Source organism: Pyrgilauda ruficollis, unplaced genomic scaffold (genome assembly GCF_017590135.1).
Source record: "Pyrgilauda ruficollis isolate IOZ18807 unplaced genomic scaffold, ASM1759013v1 scaffold51, whole genome shotgun sequence".
Classification (NCBI taxonomy): domain Eukaryota; kingdom Metazoa; phylum Chordata; class Aves; order Passeriformes; family Passeridae; genus Pyrgilauda; species Pyrgilauda ruficollis.
Genome location: NW_024526711.1, coordinates 2,776,925 through 2,796,805, shown reverse-complemented (window position 1 = coordinate 2,796,805; position 19,881 = coordinate 2,776,925). Strand labels below are relative to the sequence as shown.

The window sequence follows — 19,881 nt, the reverse complement described above, 5'->3', positions numbered from 1 at the left end:
TTCTCCCCCTTTTTGTGCCACCTGCGCGCCGTGGGAACGGCCGCTCGCCCAATCCCGCTCCGGCCGCGGCCGCTCCGCTAGCGCCGAGCCCGCACAGGTGCAGGCGGGCGGCGCCGGGGAACGCGCGGTCCGCGCGCGGGGCTCGTCCCGCCGCCGCCGCCCCTCGGCAGCGCTTCACGCGGGAAGGAGGGAGGAACACAGCCAGGGAGCGGCGCGCGCCGCTCCGCATGGAAGGCGGAGAGCGCGCGCGTGGGGCGAACGGAGGGGAGGGAGGGCGGGCGCGCGCGCGCGCGGGCGGGGCCCGGCGATATAACCCTTGCGGAGCTGCCTGGGAGACCCCGGGTTTTGGGGCTGCGCCAGCGCGCGCGGCGGCGCCTCCTCCTCCTCCTCCCCCTCTTCTCTTCCCTCTCCCCCCGCTCCGCTCCCGCCCGCCCTCCGCCCGCCCCCCCCGCGCGGAGTGGAAGGGGCCGGGGCTGGTGCCAGCAGCAGCAGCAGCAGCGGCGTGAGCGCTCGAGCGGCCGCCATTTTACGCCAGCTCCAGCAGCAGCACTGCCCGGACACACCGCCGCGGGAGCGCGGAACGGGGGCAGCGCCTCAGCACGCCGAGCCGCGACCCGCGCCCCGAGAGACCCTTCGCACACGGCGGTTCTCACCCCGCAGACACACACAGGTCAGGGCGGCGGGGCGCTGGCCGGGTGGAAGCGGGCCGGGTGGCAGAGCGGGCTGAGGCGGCGCAGGGCGGGAGGCGCACGCTGGGGCCCTGCAGCGCTGTGGGGCCGGGGCGCTGCGCGATGGGTGGAGGAGCTGCTGGCGCTGCCTTCGTGGCCGCCGCTGTCGGGCGGGTGGGGGCGGCCGGGCCGGTGCGCGGCCCCGGCGTGGCGGCGGCGGCCGAGGCACCACCCGAGCCGGGCCGGCGCGGGGCGCGTGGCTCCCGCCTTATTGTCCCGCCGGCCCCGCCGCTCCATTCATTGCCCGTGAGGGGCAGGGGACGAACCGCGGCCTCGGTGCCCAGCGTGTGCGCGGGGAGCGGGGCCGCCCGGGTTTGGCGTGGCCCCGGTCACGTCGGGAGGCGGTGGGCGATGGGCAGCGGTGTTTCCTGGCTGGGAAACGGGGCCTTGCATTGTTCCGGACAAGAGTGTGACCGGGAGGCGGCGGCGGGGCCGGGAGGCTCCACGAGCTCCGGGCCGGGTGGTGAAATCGGGCCCGGGGTGTTGCAACCCTCTCTCCGGGGGGAATAGGGTGAGAGGTGGGGAATGGCCGGGGCTCCGGGCGGGGGGGAGCCGCTCCTCCCGCGGGAGTGTTGCGGGGAGGGGGGGAAGTCGGTCACTGGAGGAAGTTGTAGGACATCTGAACGCGCGGAGCACGTGTTTCCATCGGGCTCATGGCCGCCGCCGCCGTGGGTGGGTGCGGGCTGGGAAGAGCGCTTTGTTCCTCTCGCTTGCCCGGCCGGCACCGAAGTGGAGGCGGGAAGGGATCCCGGCCGCGCCCGGGGCCTGGAGAGGCGGCGTGAGCCGAGGGACAGCGAGTTTACAGCGGGCGGTGGAGGCGGCAGCGAGTGTCAGTGACGGTATCGCGGTGCATGTGGCAGGTCCGCTTGTCCTGCCACCCCCGCTCTTGCCTTTTTGCTCCATTTCTAACTTGTTCAGAGTGTCTTACGGAGTGTGTTAGAGAGAGGGAAGGTGAGTCAGTGTCTGTCTGGGTTGTGTAAAATCTGCAGTGAAAGCTACCGCACCCCCCCCAGGCAGTGGTGTTAGGGCTTTCCTTTGTGTTAGTGCTTCTTGTGAGGAATTTCCTGCGCCTTGCAAAGCTAAAAAAAAAAAAAAAAAGTGTCAGGGCGGTGATCTCCTATTTTTTTATATTTTTTCCTGTGACTTTCAAAGAATAGGGTAGTCTATTGCATGTATTGTCACTTGAATTGTTCTACCTGAAGATATATCTAGCTTAATTTTGATGCTTATTGCATTTGAACAGATATCTGGAAACATGGCTACTGAACATGTTAATGGGAATGGTACTGAAGAGCCCATGGATACTTCTGCTGCAGTTACCCATTCTGAGCATTTCCAGACATTGCTTGATGCTGGTTTACCACAGAAAGTTGCTGAAAAACTAGATGAAATTTACGTTGCAGGTAAGATCTAAGACTTGCAAAACCACACATACAATAGTTTATTGGATTCTGCTGTCTTTGGGCTAAAATAGCAACTTTTTGTGGTTTCCAAAAGTATGGGAACTGCAGTCTTACCAAAATCTGGATGTTTTAGACTCAGTATTTCAATTTATCGTGGTATCTTTCAGAGGAAAGTCCCAGGCTACTTGGGCTGACGGGTGGGAAGAAGTATGCAGGGGACCAGAGCAACAGCTGGAATAGGCAACAGATGATTTTTAGGAGGAGCAGGTGATGTGGTCTTTGTGCGTTTTTTGTGGTAATTGTAGGTAACAGTAAGAAACTAAAGCCTTGGTATGCATCTTTTTGTGTAAGTGATACTTCCTGACATGGTGTTTGGGCTCATGGATGTAGAAGTTATGCTGTTGGTTTTTTCAGATGTGGTAATAGCCAGCATATTTTAAGCTTGATTTTTGGAGCATGCTGGCCATTTTTAGTGCTGCAGTTCATTTGTATTTATAGTCTTCTAAAAGTACACCAAGGTACAAGGCAAGCTAAGTCAGGCTTTGGTAGGTTTTGATAGACTCCTGTGAATTCAGATTCAGGGTATTGAAATTAAACTTGGCCCATGTAACATCTGGGTTTCACAGAAGTCAAATGAACACATAAATGTAGTAACTTTTACTCTGAGTCCTATCTCTTTCTGGTTTTAATTAAAGGATTACATATCCTTAAATGTTTAACTTCAAAGGAACTAAATGGTTTTTTATGCATAGTAACTTACTTTAATCAGTAATTGATTTAGAGGTCACTGAAACGTGTTAGGGATGCTACATTAGGTTTTACAAAGATTACTGACCAAATATAATTAGTAATTTTTTTTTTCTTTTCTCTAGGCCTAGTTGCACATAGCGATCTAGATGAAAGAGCTATTGAAGCTTTAAAGGAATTCAATGAAGAAGGTGCACTGGCAGTGCTTCAGCAGTTTAAAGACAGTGATCTCTCACATGTTCAGGTAACATTTAGCAATTTACAGTATAATTGTTGAGGGATAAACTGTTAATTGTCTGGGAAGAGGTCTGAGTCTCTTCAGCGATCCATGTGTGATATGTGAAGTGAACACTGTTAGTTCAAGGGAAAAGGAGATTCTGGCTTGTCATGTTTTCAGAACTGAAGATTGTATCTTTTGCAGAACAAAAGTGCCTTTTTATGTGGAGTCATGAAGACATACAGGCAGAGGGAAAAACAGGGGACCAAGGTGGCAGATTCTAGCAAAGGACCAGATGAGGCAAAAATTAAGGTATGTCAGTAAAAATTAAAATCATGAGGTCTACCTTTTGTTTGTTTTTCCGAGTTGTTGTGATAGTTATGTTGGTTGTTTTGGAACTGTGCTTTTTTAAAAAAAGATTATTACAGATTATTTGTCATATTTGTCATTGTTGAAAGCTGTCCCTTGAAATTATGTCTTGCACTTCTTCCTTTTCAAGTAGAAAGTTAATATATTGCTGGAACTGAACATAAAAAAGCGAAAAAGGTTTCACAATTGCTCTGTGTCTTACTGAGACAGCTACTCTACTTCGCAGTAAAAAGTTTGTGCATACTTGTCAGCATAGTTACTCAAGTTCAAAATGCATAAGTTCAGCTACTGCTGATTGTTTTTTGTGTTTGGTTTTTTTTGTTGTTGTTTCCACTCCGCCCCCTTAGTTCAGATTTAGAGCACTCCACAATAGGGAGGAGATACCACGTGTCTGAAAAAACAGATTGTAATGGATTTAGGATTTAGCCCATTTCTTATGACATAAACACTCTGCTCATAAGCTGTACCCCAAACTGTCTTAATGGGTAAATTATTTTTTTGACCATGTCTGCTGCTAGCAAGAGACTCCTTTCTCAAGAGTCAGGCATATAATGATTTATTTTAAAATACTGTGATTAGCAATTTTACCAAAGCTAAGGGAAGGAAAACCATCTAAGCATGCTTAGGTGATGTCGTAAAAAAACCCCAAAGAACCTTTCTTCTTTGACACTTCACGTATATAGTATAAAATGATAGTTACAAATAACTGTGTACCCTGTAAAATTAGAAGATCTTTTTTTCTCTTGACTTTGAGGCTGAGATGCCATTAATTATAAATTTAAAAAAAAAAAAAAAACTGGTACAATTTTTGTCACTTCCACATAAAACAACAATATTATGAGGACTTGGTTAATAACTTCAAGTGGGTTTTACTGCTGATGGCTCTAGCATTTAAAATAACTGCAATTTTGTAGCTGTAAAATTACTAACTCTTGACTATAATTTGATTTGTTTAATATGGAGTTTCTTTGTATGTGGAGTTGATTTGTCTTTATACAAAATTATTATGAAAGACTTAATTTCAGAGGAGTTTCTCATGTGTTTGCATACTGAATGTCAGCTAACATTTTAAGTTGGTATTATGCCTGTAACTATATCTGACTGTATCTATAACTACATGCAGTGGTTCTAGTGAGGGTTAGTTGTCCTGGGATCCTGTTAAAGCCCACAAGGATTTGGAAGGGGGGATGATAAGAGAAAGGAAGTAGTGCTACCACTTTGGTGGTTGGGTTCCTGAAGCAGTCTGTACAGTGTTCCAGGGGTGTAAGCACTTAAACATGTGTTCTTTACCTTCACACTTATGAGTAATCTCATTAAGTGCAGGGAACTCTTCTGCATAAATGTCTGCAGGATTGGACATGCCAAAACAAGAAGTGGCTCAGACTAAGATCTTCCTAATTAAAGGGAAGCTCTGTTACTATTATATTACTTGGCTTTTTTTTTTTTTTTAATGAAAATGAAGGAATTGGGAAAACTGGATGTGAATCTCTAATTTTCTAGCAGCGTTTCTTGACTTAATAGTTCTGTTAATTGTTTTGCAAGTTTCTTGTTGAAGTACCAGCAGTAGATTTGTTTGTAGGAGCTTCAAAGCAGTACAGTTTAAAAGGAATTAGAAGAGTGTCTGTCTGTGACTGAAGTGCAGCTAAACTTGCTCAGTTCATATGTGATTTTAAAATTCTAAGTTTTTTACTTGAAGGCACTGTTGGAGAGAACTGGCTACACTCTTGATGTGACTACTGGACAGAGGAAGTATGGTGGACCTCCTCCAGAGTCTGTATATTCAGGACAGCAACCTTCTGTTGGTACAGAGGTAAGAAGGAGAAGATGTTTATGCAGATGTAGACTTACTCATTGGAAATACTTTTTATAAACAGTGCTTTGTATGTCTGTTGTAGATATTTGTGGGCAAGATTCCGAGAGATTTGTTTGAAGATGAACTTGTTCCATTATTTGAGAAAGCCGGACCTATATGGGATCTGCGCTTAATGATGGATCCACTAACTGGTCTAAACAGAGGATATGCTTTTGTCACTTTTTGTACTAAAGAAGCAGCTCAGGAAGCTGTTAAACTGGTAAGTTTTCTTGGATTTTTTTCTTTTTTGATGAAGTGCACTCTGGCTCAGAAGCAGTTGTCCTCTTGGTCCTAGTGCTTAAATGCTTAAGGTGAAACGGTTATTGTTAGATTAGTTAATAATTTCCACTAGGTGTTAAATTTATTTCCTCATTGCATATGAAGATTTTCTGACTGCATTAGGGACAGAGGAAAAAAAAGCTGATGGACTGCTCTTTGGTCCAGTTAGATGAGCCTTTATTATTAACCAAAGTTGTATTAGCAGTGGTGACTTCTGAGCTGTCTGCATCTGTGTGAGTTCTGGAGAGCAGTGGTGTTTGAGTTGCTGTGGAACAAGGGCAGTGCTGGTCAGGGTGTCTCTGACTCCTGATGTGTTTCTGCACCAGCAGGGGGCCCGTGCTGGAAAAGTGCTTCAAAGTCACAGAATTTTATAAGATACTTCACATGGGGAAAAAATGTCGCTTGAGCATTGAAGGTCTGTTCTGTTTGCTGCAGCTGACAGGAAAACATCATAAATCCTGCCAGTCTAAGGAGCATTCCCTCTGTTTTACACAGAGGTAGGAAATAGTTTGATATGGTATACTCCTAATAAGCTTCTCAGGTTTTATGCATAAAGTACCTATCACTAAAGAAGAGGGTGGAGAGAAACACTACCCTGATCCTTGCACAGCGCCTTTATTTTCCTGGCTAAGTTAAATTTGAATTTTTTGAGCTGGTTACTGCTACACTGATACGGCCAAGATTAGTGTGTGGTATGACTTGTGAGTGCTAACCATATGCATTCTAAAGTGTACCGATACTGTATTGCTGTAGTAGGGTTAGCTAAAAACCTTGGTTTGTAATGAGGTATAGCTTAAACTAAGGTACCCTATTGACATCTAAGTCAGTTGGTGGAGACAAATCAAGCTGAAAATGGAAATTTGTTTTGAGAAAGCACAAACCTATCTGCAAAAGTGGAAGTACAAAACCAATGTGGTATATGCTGATTAGCTGTTTAAATAAGAACAGTTGGTTGTTCCAGTGTGAAGTTAGATACACTGGGGATAACTGTGTTCTCTTTGTGCTTTTCATTGTCAACTTAGCTGTTCAGAGTGTGTGTGAACTCTTAGGAGTTAACTCTCAAAACTTAGTGGAACAGTGAATCAAATCAAATAAGTTCTCAGAGGCACCTAATAAATGAAACAAACCAAATTTTTCTTCATTAAGCTGGATTTTGCTTAAAGGAAACATGCCCTGGAAAGTCATTCAAGTCCTGTTTCCAGAAAAGTAACATCAGATCCTAACCTTAGTCTTCCACTAAAGGATACGAGGGAAGGAGATAGTTGATGTCCCTTTATGTCTGATCTTTGATATGCAGGAAAAAAGCACACTGTGTTCTGCTTGTGAGTTAAATAGCCGCTGAAAGTAATAGCTGAGAAGTGTTGCAGTTGATGGAGCAGTCCTTCAACTCTCATGCTAAACCTGTAGAAAGCAGTTAGTCTTAAATTGGATTCTGTGATATGTGTCAGGTTTTTTGGAGTGATTTCAACCATAGTTGACCGGCTAGTTTGGTATATAAGTTTCCCAAGTTATGTGTAAGTGGTTTGCAGGCGTATTAGCAAATTGTGGCTGTTGAGTTCAGCTGAAAATTGTAAGTCTATAACTTGTATTACACATGCATGTAGTATTACACATGCTTGTAGTTACACATGCATGGGAGAGACTGCTGGAAGACCTCTTCAAAACACTGAACACTTGATCCTAGCCATTTTCATAACCTTTTATTTTAACAGGTGGTGTTGTTTTTGATACTGTCTACAGTCTTCTCAGGTGTATGCAACTTCCCAGCTTTCTGGACTTTTTGGGATAATAGTTCTTCTGTTATTTCCCATCTTTTTCCAAGAGGCCTTTTTTTTTTCTTCAGGACGATATAGAAAAAATGAGATTAAAAGTCTCTGCATTGCCTATAGGCTTTTGAGTAATAAGAGACAGCTGTGTTTTTGTCAATACCAAACTACAGTAGAGTTACCTGTCTTCAGGCTCTTGGAGTTGATGTAACATATTTTGCATACAGTTAATATTTGTGTGTCTGCTGTATGTATCTTCCACAGTCTGTAGGTCAACTTAATGTAAAACTGATCTAAAACTTCTGGATACACTAAAATGTTCACTTACTTTATTTGTTGACAAAAAGAAGTCTTGCAGTTTAAAAGGTTGAAGTCTTGATTTTGTTTATGCATATGTATTTTTAAGCTACTTATAATTAATTACTCTTCATATCTGTAATTCTTCTCAGTATCAGGCCATAGTATCACTCCATTTTTGTCTTAAGCACAGCCAGAACTATTTTAAACACAATTTGGGGAATTCTCTCCTGTTTTTGAGACTAGTATTTAATTCAGTGTGGTTAACCCTTTGGTAGTTAAGTAGAGGTGGCATCTCAGATGTTCACACAAGCATTCACTGTCAAAGTATGACTTTTTTTTTATCTCAGTCACTTTTTCCCCAGTTAACATGTTTACTTTATACTGTTTAAGAATTGCAATTCTGGTTGTGTTCTTTTGCACACATGTTCAGTTCTCCTTCCTATTTCATAAAAAGTTGCTAGAGTGAAGTTTTTCTGTGTGAATAAAGTCACTGTAGATATGTACAGAATAAAAACTTTTGAGGTGAAGCTTGTAGGCAAACATACTGAAAACTGTTGAAGCATTCAGTATATTTTTGACTAAAACAGGTGTAAGCTTGATCAGAATGGAAGTACAGGTGAGTTAAGCAGTTTGCCAACTATGCATGGAGGTACAGCTTGCCATTTGCTCCTAGTAAACTAAAATTGGTAGTGAAAATTTAGGTTAGTAAAGTGACAGGACAGACCTGCATATTTTGACTTGTTAGTGAGTAAGTTCTTACATAAGTCAGAAAAAACCAAAACTACTACATTGTCTAGAGGGTGGCAAATTCTGCTAGTGACTTCAGACACAGATTCCATGGTGACAGGAGGGGGAAGCAGTATGCTGACATAGCTACTTCGGTAGCCTGACTGTTTTGGCACTTTACCCAGATCATGATCTGAACCTTTTTATGGCTAATCGGAGTTTGCAGATGGTATGCAATGTATTTGCCTAAAAATTACCAACTTGACGGTCAAGAACACCTAACTGAAGACTGTTTTCTCTGTGTAGAGAGAAACATGCAGTGAAGAATAGTGGTTAATACACTGGAGGATGAAAAAACTACTAGAAACTATCAGTGGAACTGCAAAATGGTAGAAAATATTAATTTTACTTGGTTAAATTTACTCTCATACAGCATACTGAGTTGTATGAGTGACTCTTACATTAGATTAGATTAGATGTGTAGCCAAACTTTGGTTTTAACACTTTAGCAGGAATAGTTGGATAAGACTTTCTATTATCCACATAGAATAGAGTATTTAATTTGAAAGGGACCTGCAACGATCATCTAGTCTATCTGCCTGACCATTTCATGGCTGACCGAAATTTTTTTCTGTTGCTGTCGTCTTGGTCATCAAGGGCGTTGTCCAGATGCCTCTCTTAGACTGTGACAGCTTTGGGGCATTGACCACCTCTCTAGGAAGCCTGTTTCAGTGTTTGAGTACCCTCTCAGTAAAAAAAAAAATTCCTAATGCAAGGAAATGTTTCCTAGTGTACAGTTCAGTTAGTGAAGAATCACTTTCATAGACCAATAAATTGTCAGCTTCTTTAAAGGTGTTTCTTAGAAAACTCCTTTTTTAGCTACTATAATCTGTCTCTTCATTAATGTGTATGTTTATTAGTGAAGATAATATATGTGCAGTCTTCCTATGCAGGTAGTGCTGCTCCTACTTAAATTTCCTACTTAAAAAGCAACTATTCCTTTGCCACATGGACAACAGATATGGAGATCAAGTCCTTTGTTGTCTCCTGCTATGTTTTAAGACATAATTCATTGTGAAGATGTCACTCTGCATCCTTTTCACATGTACAGTTCTCCTTTTGGCTCACTTTTGGTGCAGTTACCTAGGTTAGAAAATTTTCAGAAGTGGAGTTTTTGTTTGCCCAAGATAAATTAAAAGAAACCTCTTCCACCAGATTTTATTGCATAAAAAGCATGATGGGGTGGAGGATAACTAGCTTATGTAGTAAGATTTACCATGAAGTACAAAGTAAATCATGGAATAAATAGCTAGATGAAATTTTAAAAATCTGTCCTGCTACTTGGCAATAAGATGTTGACCACAAAATTAATTTTCTGAGCAGAAGACCTGTCTGTTGCAGGGCTTCCAGCTAGAAGTGGGTTGATATACCAGCAGTTGTCCTCCCTGCTGCTTATTTGGATGATGCATGTCTGTGCATCTCAAGGAAAGGCATTTTTTGATGTTTTCTTAACAGATGTCTACTGTTAAAAGTAATACTTTTTTTTTTTCCCCTTAAACTGCTGACTTGTTCTGGGTATCTTCCAGATGTTATGGGAGAAGCATTTTTACAGAAGTCTTAGGATTTCAAGTCATGAGAAAGTTTTTCTTGCTTTTGACTGTCTTTACATGTGTAATGTTTATGCTTTGGAAAGTATTTGCCAGTTGCTCTTGAACATTTTGTGGAGAAGACCTGATCACAACTCTCTTTTGTTAACTGTGGAGCTTCAGAAGGGAATTTGACTTTAACTGCAACTCATGTCTTGTGTTACACACAAATCAAGAATTTATAGCTACAGCCTATAGAGGAACTTGAATTTTTTTTTTTCTGCATGGTTGTGAAGGAAGAAGCCTTGACCTGGATGACTTGCATGGTTCTGTATGAAAAAGTTTCTAAAGAAAAAAGTGTTGAGAGACTTGAACAAGGAAGGAAGAATAATTGTCGGCTAAAATTGTGGAGATACTTTAGAAAATGTGTATACTTCAGAGTAGTTAAATATGCATTGTAAAAATGCGTTAAGCTGCAAAAATTTAATGTATCATTCAATTCTGAGTTTTCCAAAGTTAAATATTTGGTATGCTGCTGTTGCAGAGGTGAAAATTATTTGTAATTGATGATTGTTCAATAATTTTTTGTTGCAGTACAACAACCATGAAATTCGGTCTGGAAAACACATTGGTGTATGCATCTCTGTTGCCAATAATAGGCTTTTTGTTGGCTCTATTCCTAAGAGTAAAACCAAGGAGCAAATTGTTGAAGAATTCAGCAAAGTAACAGGTGAGTCAGTGACTAGGTTTTGTAGAACTGGAAAGTGTCATATGTGGTCAGTGATGAGCTGTCTTTTAGCTTATAGTTGAATGATGAAGAAAACAAACAGAGCGCACTCAACATTTACCCCTCAGTATTATATGTTGGGGTTTGTTTGGGTTTTTAAAAAACGGTTGCTTTGCTGAGGGCTGAGGTATTTGTAATTAGACTGGATGGGTGGTTCTAAGCTGTACCTCTTGATTAAGTGTATAATGTTTAAAAATCTGTTCAAATAAATTTGAATTAAAAGTTTAATAATTTCAATACTAATGGATGCTTTAAAACTTCTCAAGGCAAAACTGAAGCAAGCCGAAGAATGTAACTGGTTCTGTGCTTTAGAATTCTTAAATTGTAAGAATGTTTTTTTGAAAACATTTTAATTCTCTTCAAAGACTTCAGGTTCTCTGGAGCAATAAACTTTTTAGGTATTGAAGTCATGCAACTTTTATCTCTTGTTGTTTAGACATTATGGAGAAAACACACTGAAAAGTGTTGTAACTTAGGTGTTTAAGAGGAGAATTGACAAAGCAAAACTTTTGGTTGCCCCAATTCTCCATTCAGTTAGAGAAAGAGTATTCTTCCATAGCTACAAAGACAACCCATGCTTTATAATGCAAATCAGTGGATTGAGAGCATAACAAATAAATATTTTGTTTCATTTCAGAGGGTCTTACAGATGTCATATTGTATCATCAGCCTGATGACAAGAAAAAGAACCGGGGTTTCTGCTTTCTTGAATATGAAGATCACAAAACTGCTGCTCAGGCCAGACGTAGGCTAATGAGTGGCAAAGTGAAAGTCTGGGGAAATGTTGTTACAGTGGAATGGGCTGACCCTATAGAAGACCCAGATCCTGAAGTCATGGCAAAGGTAATAAAGCCGTAAGGGGACCATAGTACATTTAAAGTGCTCTGTTCCAAATTAGGTATTTCCTGGAATTAGCCTAAAATTAAATAACATCTTTTCAGCCTTCTTGACAGAGATGTTGTAGGTGTGATGATAAGAAATGAGTATACCTCAGAAACTATGTGGATATAAGAACTTTATATGGCCTTATATTATTTTGTGTTCCCACTGCTGAATAGTAATTCTTGTCAAAATGACATATATGATGATGTAGTTAATTTTTTACCTGGAAGTAATGGTGGTGACTTCTAGAGTTAAAATGGTTTTGTACCCTAGTATTTGGAAGGACAGAAATAGAGATATCCTCACATAACAGCCTTAATTCTTTTTAAACCTGGAACTGTATCACTTCAGCATTAGAAAGAACGTGTCAGTGTTGAAATGTACACAAATGTATCTTCACAGTTGCTATTAGCAGTTACTTCTGAGAAGTTCAGTAATTAGCTTGTGTTTGGAGCCCAGTAGTTAACTTTTAATTTGGGGGAGTTAATTCCTTGTAATACCTAGACTGGCAATATTTTGGATTTTGAATATTGAGGTGAAGCTGAAGTCTGGACTGTTAACATTTTGAAGTACATTGTAGCAGTTGTTTTATATATATGTGCCTGGTATCTTGCCAGAAACAACCGACCTGATTTTTTTTTTTTGCCCATCGGATATTGCCCGACCCTGTCTTTTTCAGTTGTGTTGTGTAGCTGAGTTGTTTAATGGAAACTCTTAGCTAGCCCATATCCTTATCTCTTTCTCTTTGCTTGCTTTTCGTCTGTGCTTTTACTCTCATCTGAGACACGTCACTTGCTGGAGTCCTACTTTGATGGACCTAGTAAGATAGCTTGGCTGGGATCTCCTCTTTGGTGAGCCATAAGGGAAAAGGGTTGGGGTGGGGGCTCATTTTAGGGAAAAAGCTGCTTTTGTAATACAGGTATTACAGAAGCTTTTAGACTATCTTGTCTGTAGACTTTATTTTTCTTGCCCAGCATGATAGACTGTCAGCAGTAGGGAAAGAGTCTTGCAGGTCAAATTTGTGGAAGGTGGCACTTCCTAAATATGGCAGCCTGTATGTTTAGTTTCTTGGCTCAAAAGAGAAGAGACCTAGTCCACCAAACTGTTAAAATAAATAAGCAGCAATTTCTGCTGATATAAAAAAATAGATGGAAAAGAAATGTTAGGGGACATAATCAAGCACCTCTCCTAAGTAAGTTTGCAGATGTGCAGAGTGAAAAGCTAAAGAAATTAAAACTTGGTTGTGGTTTGCTCCATTTATTGTACAGTTTTTTGAATGTGTTAATACCTTCTATTGTTTTGTATTTGAAATGGGACATGAAAAGAGAAGAAACTGAAAATAAAGGAAAGAAATGTAGAAAACATGGATAAAATCACCTTGAATACATCTGGTGCCACATGGCAAAGATAGGATGTGAAGTTTGGGTTGAAGACGTATGGAAAAGTGAGGCTCTATGAATAATACTGAAAAAGTAGAGAACATCTGAGTTGTGTCTGAAGACAGAAACTGAGATGATAATTGGCATCTGACCTTCCTCACTGGCTGTGTCCTTTAGTTTATTCTTGCAACAAGGGACGTCTTTACTCCAGTCTTTCTTGGCCACCTGCTGTACCTGTGCAGAAGCTGACTGTATCTGGCCCTTCTCTAAGTGTAAAGTTTATTTTCTGTTCTTGGTATCTTTCTTCTAAGAGAAGGAGCAGCAGAGCTGCTGCTGCAGTCGGTAATCTCCTGGATGTGAGCTGCAGATTGGCTGTCAGTGCCTCTGACTACTCTTAGTCCAGAGCAAAGGGAAAGCTATTGACCCATGTCGTCTTGCACATTGCTATGGTAGGAGGCTCTGGAGGACACTGACTAGGATAAGCAGGTTATTTGTGTTAGAATAATCATCTGGTCATCAGTTTTCTTGTCGAGACTGCTAGAAAAGCAAGTCCATAAGAGCAAGCTATAAGGAGGACAAATTCACATATTGAGCCAGAAGGTGAACAGTGTTCTAAATCTTTCAGAAGCGGCATGTCATTTCATCCATATATGGACACTTACTAATTTAAATTTCTGAAATGTCTACTCAAGTCTTTTTTCCTTTGTCCTTCTGATAAAATGTTGTGGAGAGTACTGTATGGGTAAATATTATCATTTAAATGGACTGTTACCTTCAATACAAAGTAGCTTGGGCATGATGAGAGATGAAGCTAGATTCTCAAGCTAGATGCTACAGGAGATAAGTACTTGTACTAACAGATCAGAGTATAATTAAGGTATTGACTTCTGGTCCAAAGTGAACTTTTTTCCAACTTCACAAACAGCTGTATAGGTAGTTTAATTTCTCCTAAGTGTCATTTTGTTGCCTCTTACACCTGTAGTCTAGCTAAATATATTAATGTTTTACTTGATTTCTGTAGGATGGCTGAGGCTGCAGAGGACGTTCTCGAGTGGCAGGTTAAGCAGCTAAATAAAGTCTTATGCTTGTGGCTGTCTGGCAGATTACAGAACAAGAGACAGGGCTAGTATCCCTTGGAGAATGTGGCCTGAAGTGTTTGTGCTGTAGGTAAGAGGAGGAAAAGGAGCAGATACCAGAGGTTTTGGGATAGTCTAATCTTAAGCAGTTTTTTAAATGTGAGTTCTGCCTTGAAAACAAAATGCTGGTGCTCGGTATATTGCTTGTTACAAGTATCTCTGGATTCTTGGTGTAATAATGTGTGAGCTTTAATGAAGAAGACTTCCTTTTTTTTCCACTTCTCTCCCTTTTTAGCTGGCTTAAGTGAAGTAAAAATGGGTTCATCTTCTCTCACCCTATGCTTTAACCTGCCTAATAGCTTTTACATCATCTTTGACTCATTCAGTTACACTTCTAATCTGTAGCATGAGCAAAGGTGTTAAAAATTCAGCTGTTAGAGATTAATGGATTTGTCTACACTGGGAAAATTTAAATCAGTTGTTTTTTTATTTCTTTAAAAAACCTATATTAGTGCATCTTTTAAAAAATAGTGATTATTCTGTCTAGTTTGTAATTATGTCAGTCATCATGGATTTATTAGGCTACTTAGAGTTCCTTGTGAGGTTCTAGTTTTCATCCTTTTCTAAAGAACAAGAATATGGAACGTTTGTTTAAAAGTTAGTAGCTTTCAAACCCATTGATTACATCACAGGACTTCCTGTAATTCATTTCCATGGAATAAGGTTAAGGTAGCAGTTAGGATATTTTACTAAAAATGGTTGTTATGTGTGTGTTACAATAAATAAAGTTTGCTCTTACCATCAAGACATGTAGGAGAAGCTTAATACATAATAGGAAACAGCTTTCCTTGTGGAGTTTGCTATGACTTTTATGATCTCCTGAGAGTCAGCTGGAGTAACTATTGCCAAAGTCTAGAGTTTATACACTGGGTTAGATTTATGGTCTGTAGTATCCCTTCTTCCAAATCTGCATCCTATCCTAGTTCAGCTAGTGAGTGAGTCAGATGTATGGTAGTCTGACCTGGTTCTTTTTGTAACTTAGTTATATAGCAGTTCCTCCAAAAAGGGTGTCTGGGTTTATTGGATTCCTTTATGTGGTGGGAGTAGAGTACAGCTCTGCTTCAGAAATCAAAGCATGCTTTCCTTGGTCCTTTCACACCTTGTGTTACTTGTGTTGACATTCAGGGTCAGGAGTCAGTGCTGCCATGTGCAGTGTCATTTGATGTCCTCAGCTAATTTGAAACCAGTAGGAGCAGAGAGGATGTAAGCAGAAGTTACAGGTCTTGCAGCTGATTGGCAGCTCCACTGTAGGCAGGTAAGACTGAGCATTCCTTGGCAATAGGAGGTGTGTGGTGCCAGCATGGGAAGGAATCTTCTCGACAAGTTGGAAGAGTCTTTTAAATTGTGAGAGCACATGGGTGGCATGATGTAAACATGCTCATGTCTAGTCATTAAGGCCAGCCTCAGCATGGACACAAAGATGAATTTTTCAATGCTGTCAGGTCACTAACAGGTGATGACTGCTTTCCAGTATATGTTGTCTGCTATGTTAAGTAAGGGTTTATTTTAAGCTTTTGTCAGACTGCTCTAGATTTTCCTTTATCTTGTGCAGTTGGTGATTGATGAAAATATATATTGATGATTTAATCCATGTCAGGCCATCAAGAATTGGATGATTACTTGCCTTTCTGGTTTTAGAAGCTAAAAGTCTTTGTGTAGCTTAAGAGTCATACTGCATGCTGTGGTGAGCCAGGGGAGGGAATAAACTTCCACAGTTATTTGGGGGTGACTCTTCCTCAAGGGAACATCACAGTTTGACTTGAGAAAGCTGAGGGTAACTGGCCAATGTCAGCCTTAGTATCCCACTCTGTCTGCGGTTCTGTCTTTCAGCAGCGGCTTCAGGTCACTGAGTGCCCCTCAGGCAAGCACAGTCCTGACATTAGGTGTTTGGTGTAGCTATAGCATGGGAACCACAAGTTAAGCAGCTTGAAAGCTGCAGGCCTGTCACCTCTGACCTAGATATTACAGTGATGACTGTTCTGCAAATAACTGAGCTAAAGCCTGTCTAAACAATTAAATATTTTGATAAGTTAATTGTTTTGTGTGTAACCAATTCTGGTTACCTTCTCTCAAGTTTGATAGTGTTCTGGGTTGAAGGTAACAGCTGGTAGGATCTTTTTAAACACTAACACAAATTGGATTGACTTTCAGGATACTAATACTTACGTAATCATGTTTGATAACAGATTAAATATTTCTGTCAGGGAATTTTGGAGCTAACTCATGCTGTGTGACTATGTGTACATATTCATGTGTATATAAAATGCTGTACAGAAAATGTAATGGTGTTTCTTCAGTGCTGCCAATAGCAGTAACTTGCAAAGCTTCATTTAGTGTTTTGAAATTAGATCATACTCCTAAGTCTTTTTTTTTTAATCCCCCTTAGGTAAAAGTTTTGTTTGTACGCAATCTTGCCAATACTGTAACAGAGGAGATTCTAGAAAAGGCCTTCAGTCAATTTGGAAAGCTAGAACGAGTGAAGAAGCTAAAAGACTATGCTTTCATTCATTTTGATGAACGGGATGGTGCTGTAAAGGTAAGTGAAGAGGACTGTAACTGTGTGTCTGATGTAAGTAGTGTTGTTAGAAGCTGTATGCTTCTTCTAATTTGAGAAAAAGCTTTGTCTGGAGAAATGGTAAGACACTGTCACTGATAACTTTGTCCTCTCTGGGTGTCTCCTAGCATGATGCAATTCTAGCTTGAAAAGTGGATCTTAAATGCACCTGCACTAAGTAATTCTGCAGATGAGCTTTTAAGATAATAATGTTGTTACAATTTGAAACTCAAGTGCCAGAAGTTGAATGACTCTTCTCACCAAATTATTGGTAGAAATCTAAAACAGTTTCTCTAGGGCAGGTGATAAAAACTTAGGTAATATTTTTTATTTATTTTTCCAGGAATAAACACTTTTTTTTTTTTTTTTTTTTTTTTTTAAAATGAGGGGTGCTGGACAATTTAGTAATTGTCATTCCTGGATTTTGCTAGCCCAGTCTTGATTTCATGTGTTGTTAAGGAAGGGAAAGTGTAATTCCCCTCCTGCCTGTAGTGTATCCATGTTTTTTATGTTCTGTGGGTGGATACAGGATACAGGGGGATTCAGTTTTTCTTACATATCCATATGTCTTAAAGCAGATGCTTAGGAAGATGATGGGAAGAGTCTTAGTAAGATATATATCCTGTCAGGGCTTAGCTGTGTAGAGTCCTTAAAAGTGGTAGAGACTTTAGGATTCCTCTACTCAAAATTAACTTGTAGTAATAACTGTGGCCCATGGGAATTGTACATGGCAGGGAGGGTAGGGGAGGAGTTGATGGTTTGCTGTTTGTTTTGGTTTTGTTTTTTTGGTTTTTTTTGAGGAGAGGGTTGTGGGGAGGTGGTGGTGTGGATCTGAGGAGGAGCTGGGATTTTTTGTAGTTGGTTTGTTTTTTCCTTGTGATCAGAATGAGTCTTTAATTTTTGGCTTCTGGTTGAAAAAGAAAGTGATAAGTATTGCAAGTAAAATAAAGGAATAGCAGAATATACTGAGCTCTGCTGTTTGCATGTGTGCTGACATTAGGAATTTATTCATGGATTACAAAATGTGCAGTTTCAGAGGACAGTTCTGCCACTTCATTAACTGTAACAGCTTGCAAAGATTGAAGCCTGTTTTCAGTTTTGAGGGGAAGATTTCTAAAATGATACATGAAGTCCTGGGTTTGAGAGCCAAGTTCAGAAGAAATGCATAACTGCAACCCATAATACTATGCTGTCTGATTGTCTAAATTTTTTTTTAGCTTTATATTGTTATTTTAGCTATGGATAACAAATTTAAAAATGCATACTCTAAAAGGTAGAGAAAAATTAATAACTTCAGATGTGCTTGGAAGTATATTTAAAGTCTGGTTAATTCCTTCAGGCAATGGAAGAAATGAATGGCAAAGATTTAGAGGGAGAAAACATTGAAATTGTTTTTGCTAAGCCACCAGATCAAAAAAGGAAAGAACGGAAAGCTCAGAGACAAGCGGCTAAAAATCAGATGTAAGTGTAAATGCATGTAGTTATGTTGTATTACTTCTGAAAGACACATACAATCCTGTCAAATTAGAACATCTGGGTATTCTATTAGATATACTGTAGTTTATACAGGCTTCTCTGAAAGATGTTGGATTCATTTTTGTTTGCATAAAAAAATCTAATAGTGGTGTTTAGTGATAATTTAGGTACTGTCTTGCTCTGCTTATTAAGTGTGAGAGCACTGGAGCAACTATCTGAAGGTCATGAAACTTACATACTTCCCATTTTTTATTCTGAATTTCCCTGCACTTCTGCAGTGATGTCACATGGATGAACTTAGCATTATGTTTCTCTCGGCAGGCTTAGTAATATTGATACAGCATCCCCTCTTTAGTAAAGTACTCACAGAATATCAGGACCTTCCTTTCATTCTTGCTTCCAGAAGATACATGTGCCCATGAAGCTTATGAACTCATACTGATAGAGATCTTGCACTAGTAAATGCTGAGCATGGTTAAAAACAACAACAAAAAAATGGCAGTTTCTTGCTGGTGTGTTCTGCTTAATGTTCTCATGTGTTTTTCTTCCTGGGTATCTTCCTGCTTTCTTAACCAGATTCCCTCCCCCACTTTACTTCCAAAAATAACTTGGAAGTGCTGTTGTGCAGCATCCAAGAAGATGGAATAGTGAGGTTGCAGGATTAATAGAGATCTCCACATGGTGACCTACTGTACACATGGAATTGGTTAAGTTTGCCCTGCTTATAGTTCTCGTAACTTTATTAGCCCTTTTGTTCTTCCTTGGGCATCTGGTGTTACTGTAAGAAGTGAATTTCTTCTTTTTTCTTTAGCTTCTCTTCTGTGCCAAGCAGGCCTTTTCTGTTCTGCTTAAATCTTTTGCTGATACAGCTGTACTTCTTGCTGTGTATTCTGCATCTTGGCAATGCCACCATAAATACCTGTTCATTTAATTAAAATCTAGAAGGCGGTTGAAAGTGACACAGTTGTGTCACAGTGGCAGTTGTTGGCATGGTTGTGTTGTCTCTGATTGGATATAAACTTTCTTGCATTGAATTTGAGTAATCACTAAAAAACATTCTCACTGCAATATGCAAACATATTTACTAGCTCAGTATTCAAAATCTAATGATGGCCTGTCTCCAGTGATGAAAAGGAAGATTTTTTTTAAAATGCATTTGAATTTGTTATTGTGCTGTGTGATTCCTGCTCCCCACCCAACTCTTCCCTGCAGATTATCTTATATGCAGTTTTACTACTTCAGGGTAGCATGCATGTATTAATAACACTGGGAGTCTTCTGTCACAGGCCACCTCTAATATTAACGTGCTGTATTTTATCTGCCTCCCTCTGCTTTTGTTTAGGATGTGCATATCTCATTTGTGGAGGTAGGTACAGTAGGACTGTCTCTCTTACTCCTCTAGGCAGAGATATGGTAATGCCACTTGGGCAGTAGTTCTTTCATTTGGGAAGTCTCTATGAGCCTTTGTTTTTCTGAGCTGTTAAGGCAGTAGGAAAGCAGCAAGTTTGATTAACTCCAGGCATTTTCTGGTTTTGAATACTACTGTTCATTAGTGAATTGTAAGGGTTTTTAATATTCCTAGGATTCCAAAATGTGTGGGAATAGAAGGATATGTGTGTTTTTAAGTCTGTATCCCAGTTATTTGACAAGTATAGAGTGACATCTTAAGATCTCGGAGATAATTTGCAGTTTGC

At 40.5% G+C, this 19,881-nt stretch overlaps 1 protein-coding gene across 4 annotated transcripts in view; it reads left to right on the top strand.

Annotated features, from left to right (window-relative positions):
* Positions 1-345: 345 nt before the first annotated feature.
* Positions 346-19,881, top strand: part of LOC121360548 (synaptotagmin binding cytoplasmic RNA interacting protein) — a 26,133-nt gene continuing 6,597 nt past the window's right edge. For 3 of the 4 annotated variants that reach the window (XM_041480455.1, XM_041480454.1, XM_041480452.1), the window contains exons 1-9: positions 1,972-2,131; positions 3,004-3,122; positions 3,300-3,407; positions 5,161-5,274; positions 5,360-5,536; positions 10,568-10,703; positions 11,398-11,603; positions 16,544-16,693; positions 18,051-18,172. In XM_041480455.1, coding sequence (XP_041336389.1) covers positions 1,984-2,131; positions 3,004-3,122; positions 3,300-3,407; positions 5,161-5,274; positions 5,360-5,536; positions 10,568-10,703; positions 11,398-11,603; positions 16,544-16,693; positions 18,051-18,172 — 1,280 coding nt within the window. In that variant the 5' untranslated portion in view covers positions 1,972-1,983. Of the gene's footprint in view, positions 671-1,971; positions 2,132-3,003; positions 3,123-3,299; positions 3,408-5,160; positions 5,275-5,359; positions 5,537-10,567; positions 10,704-11,397; positions 11,604-16,543; positions 16,694-18,050; positions 18,173-19,881 lie in introns of those variants that run through there. The other variant, XM_041480456.1, reaches the window with a different exon arrangement.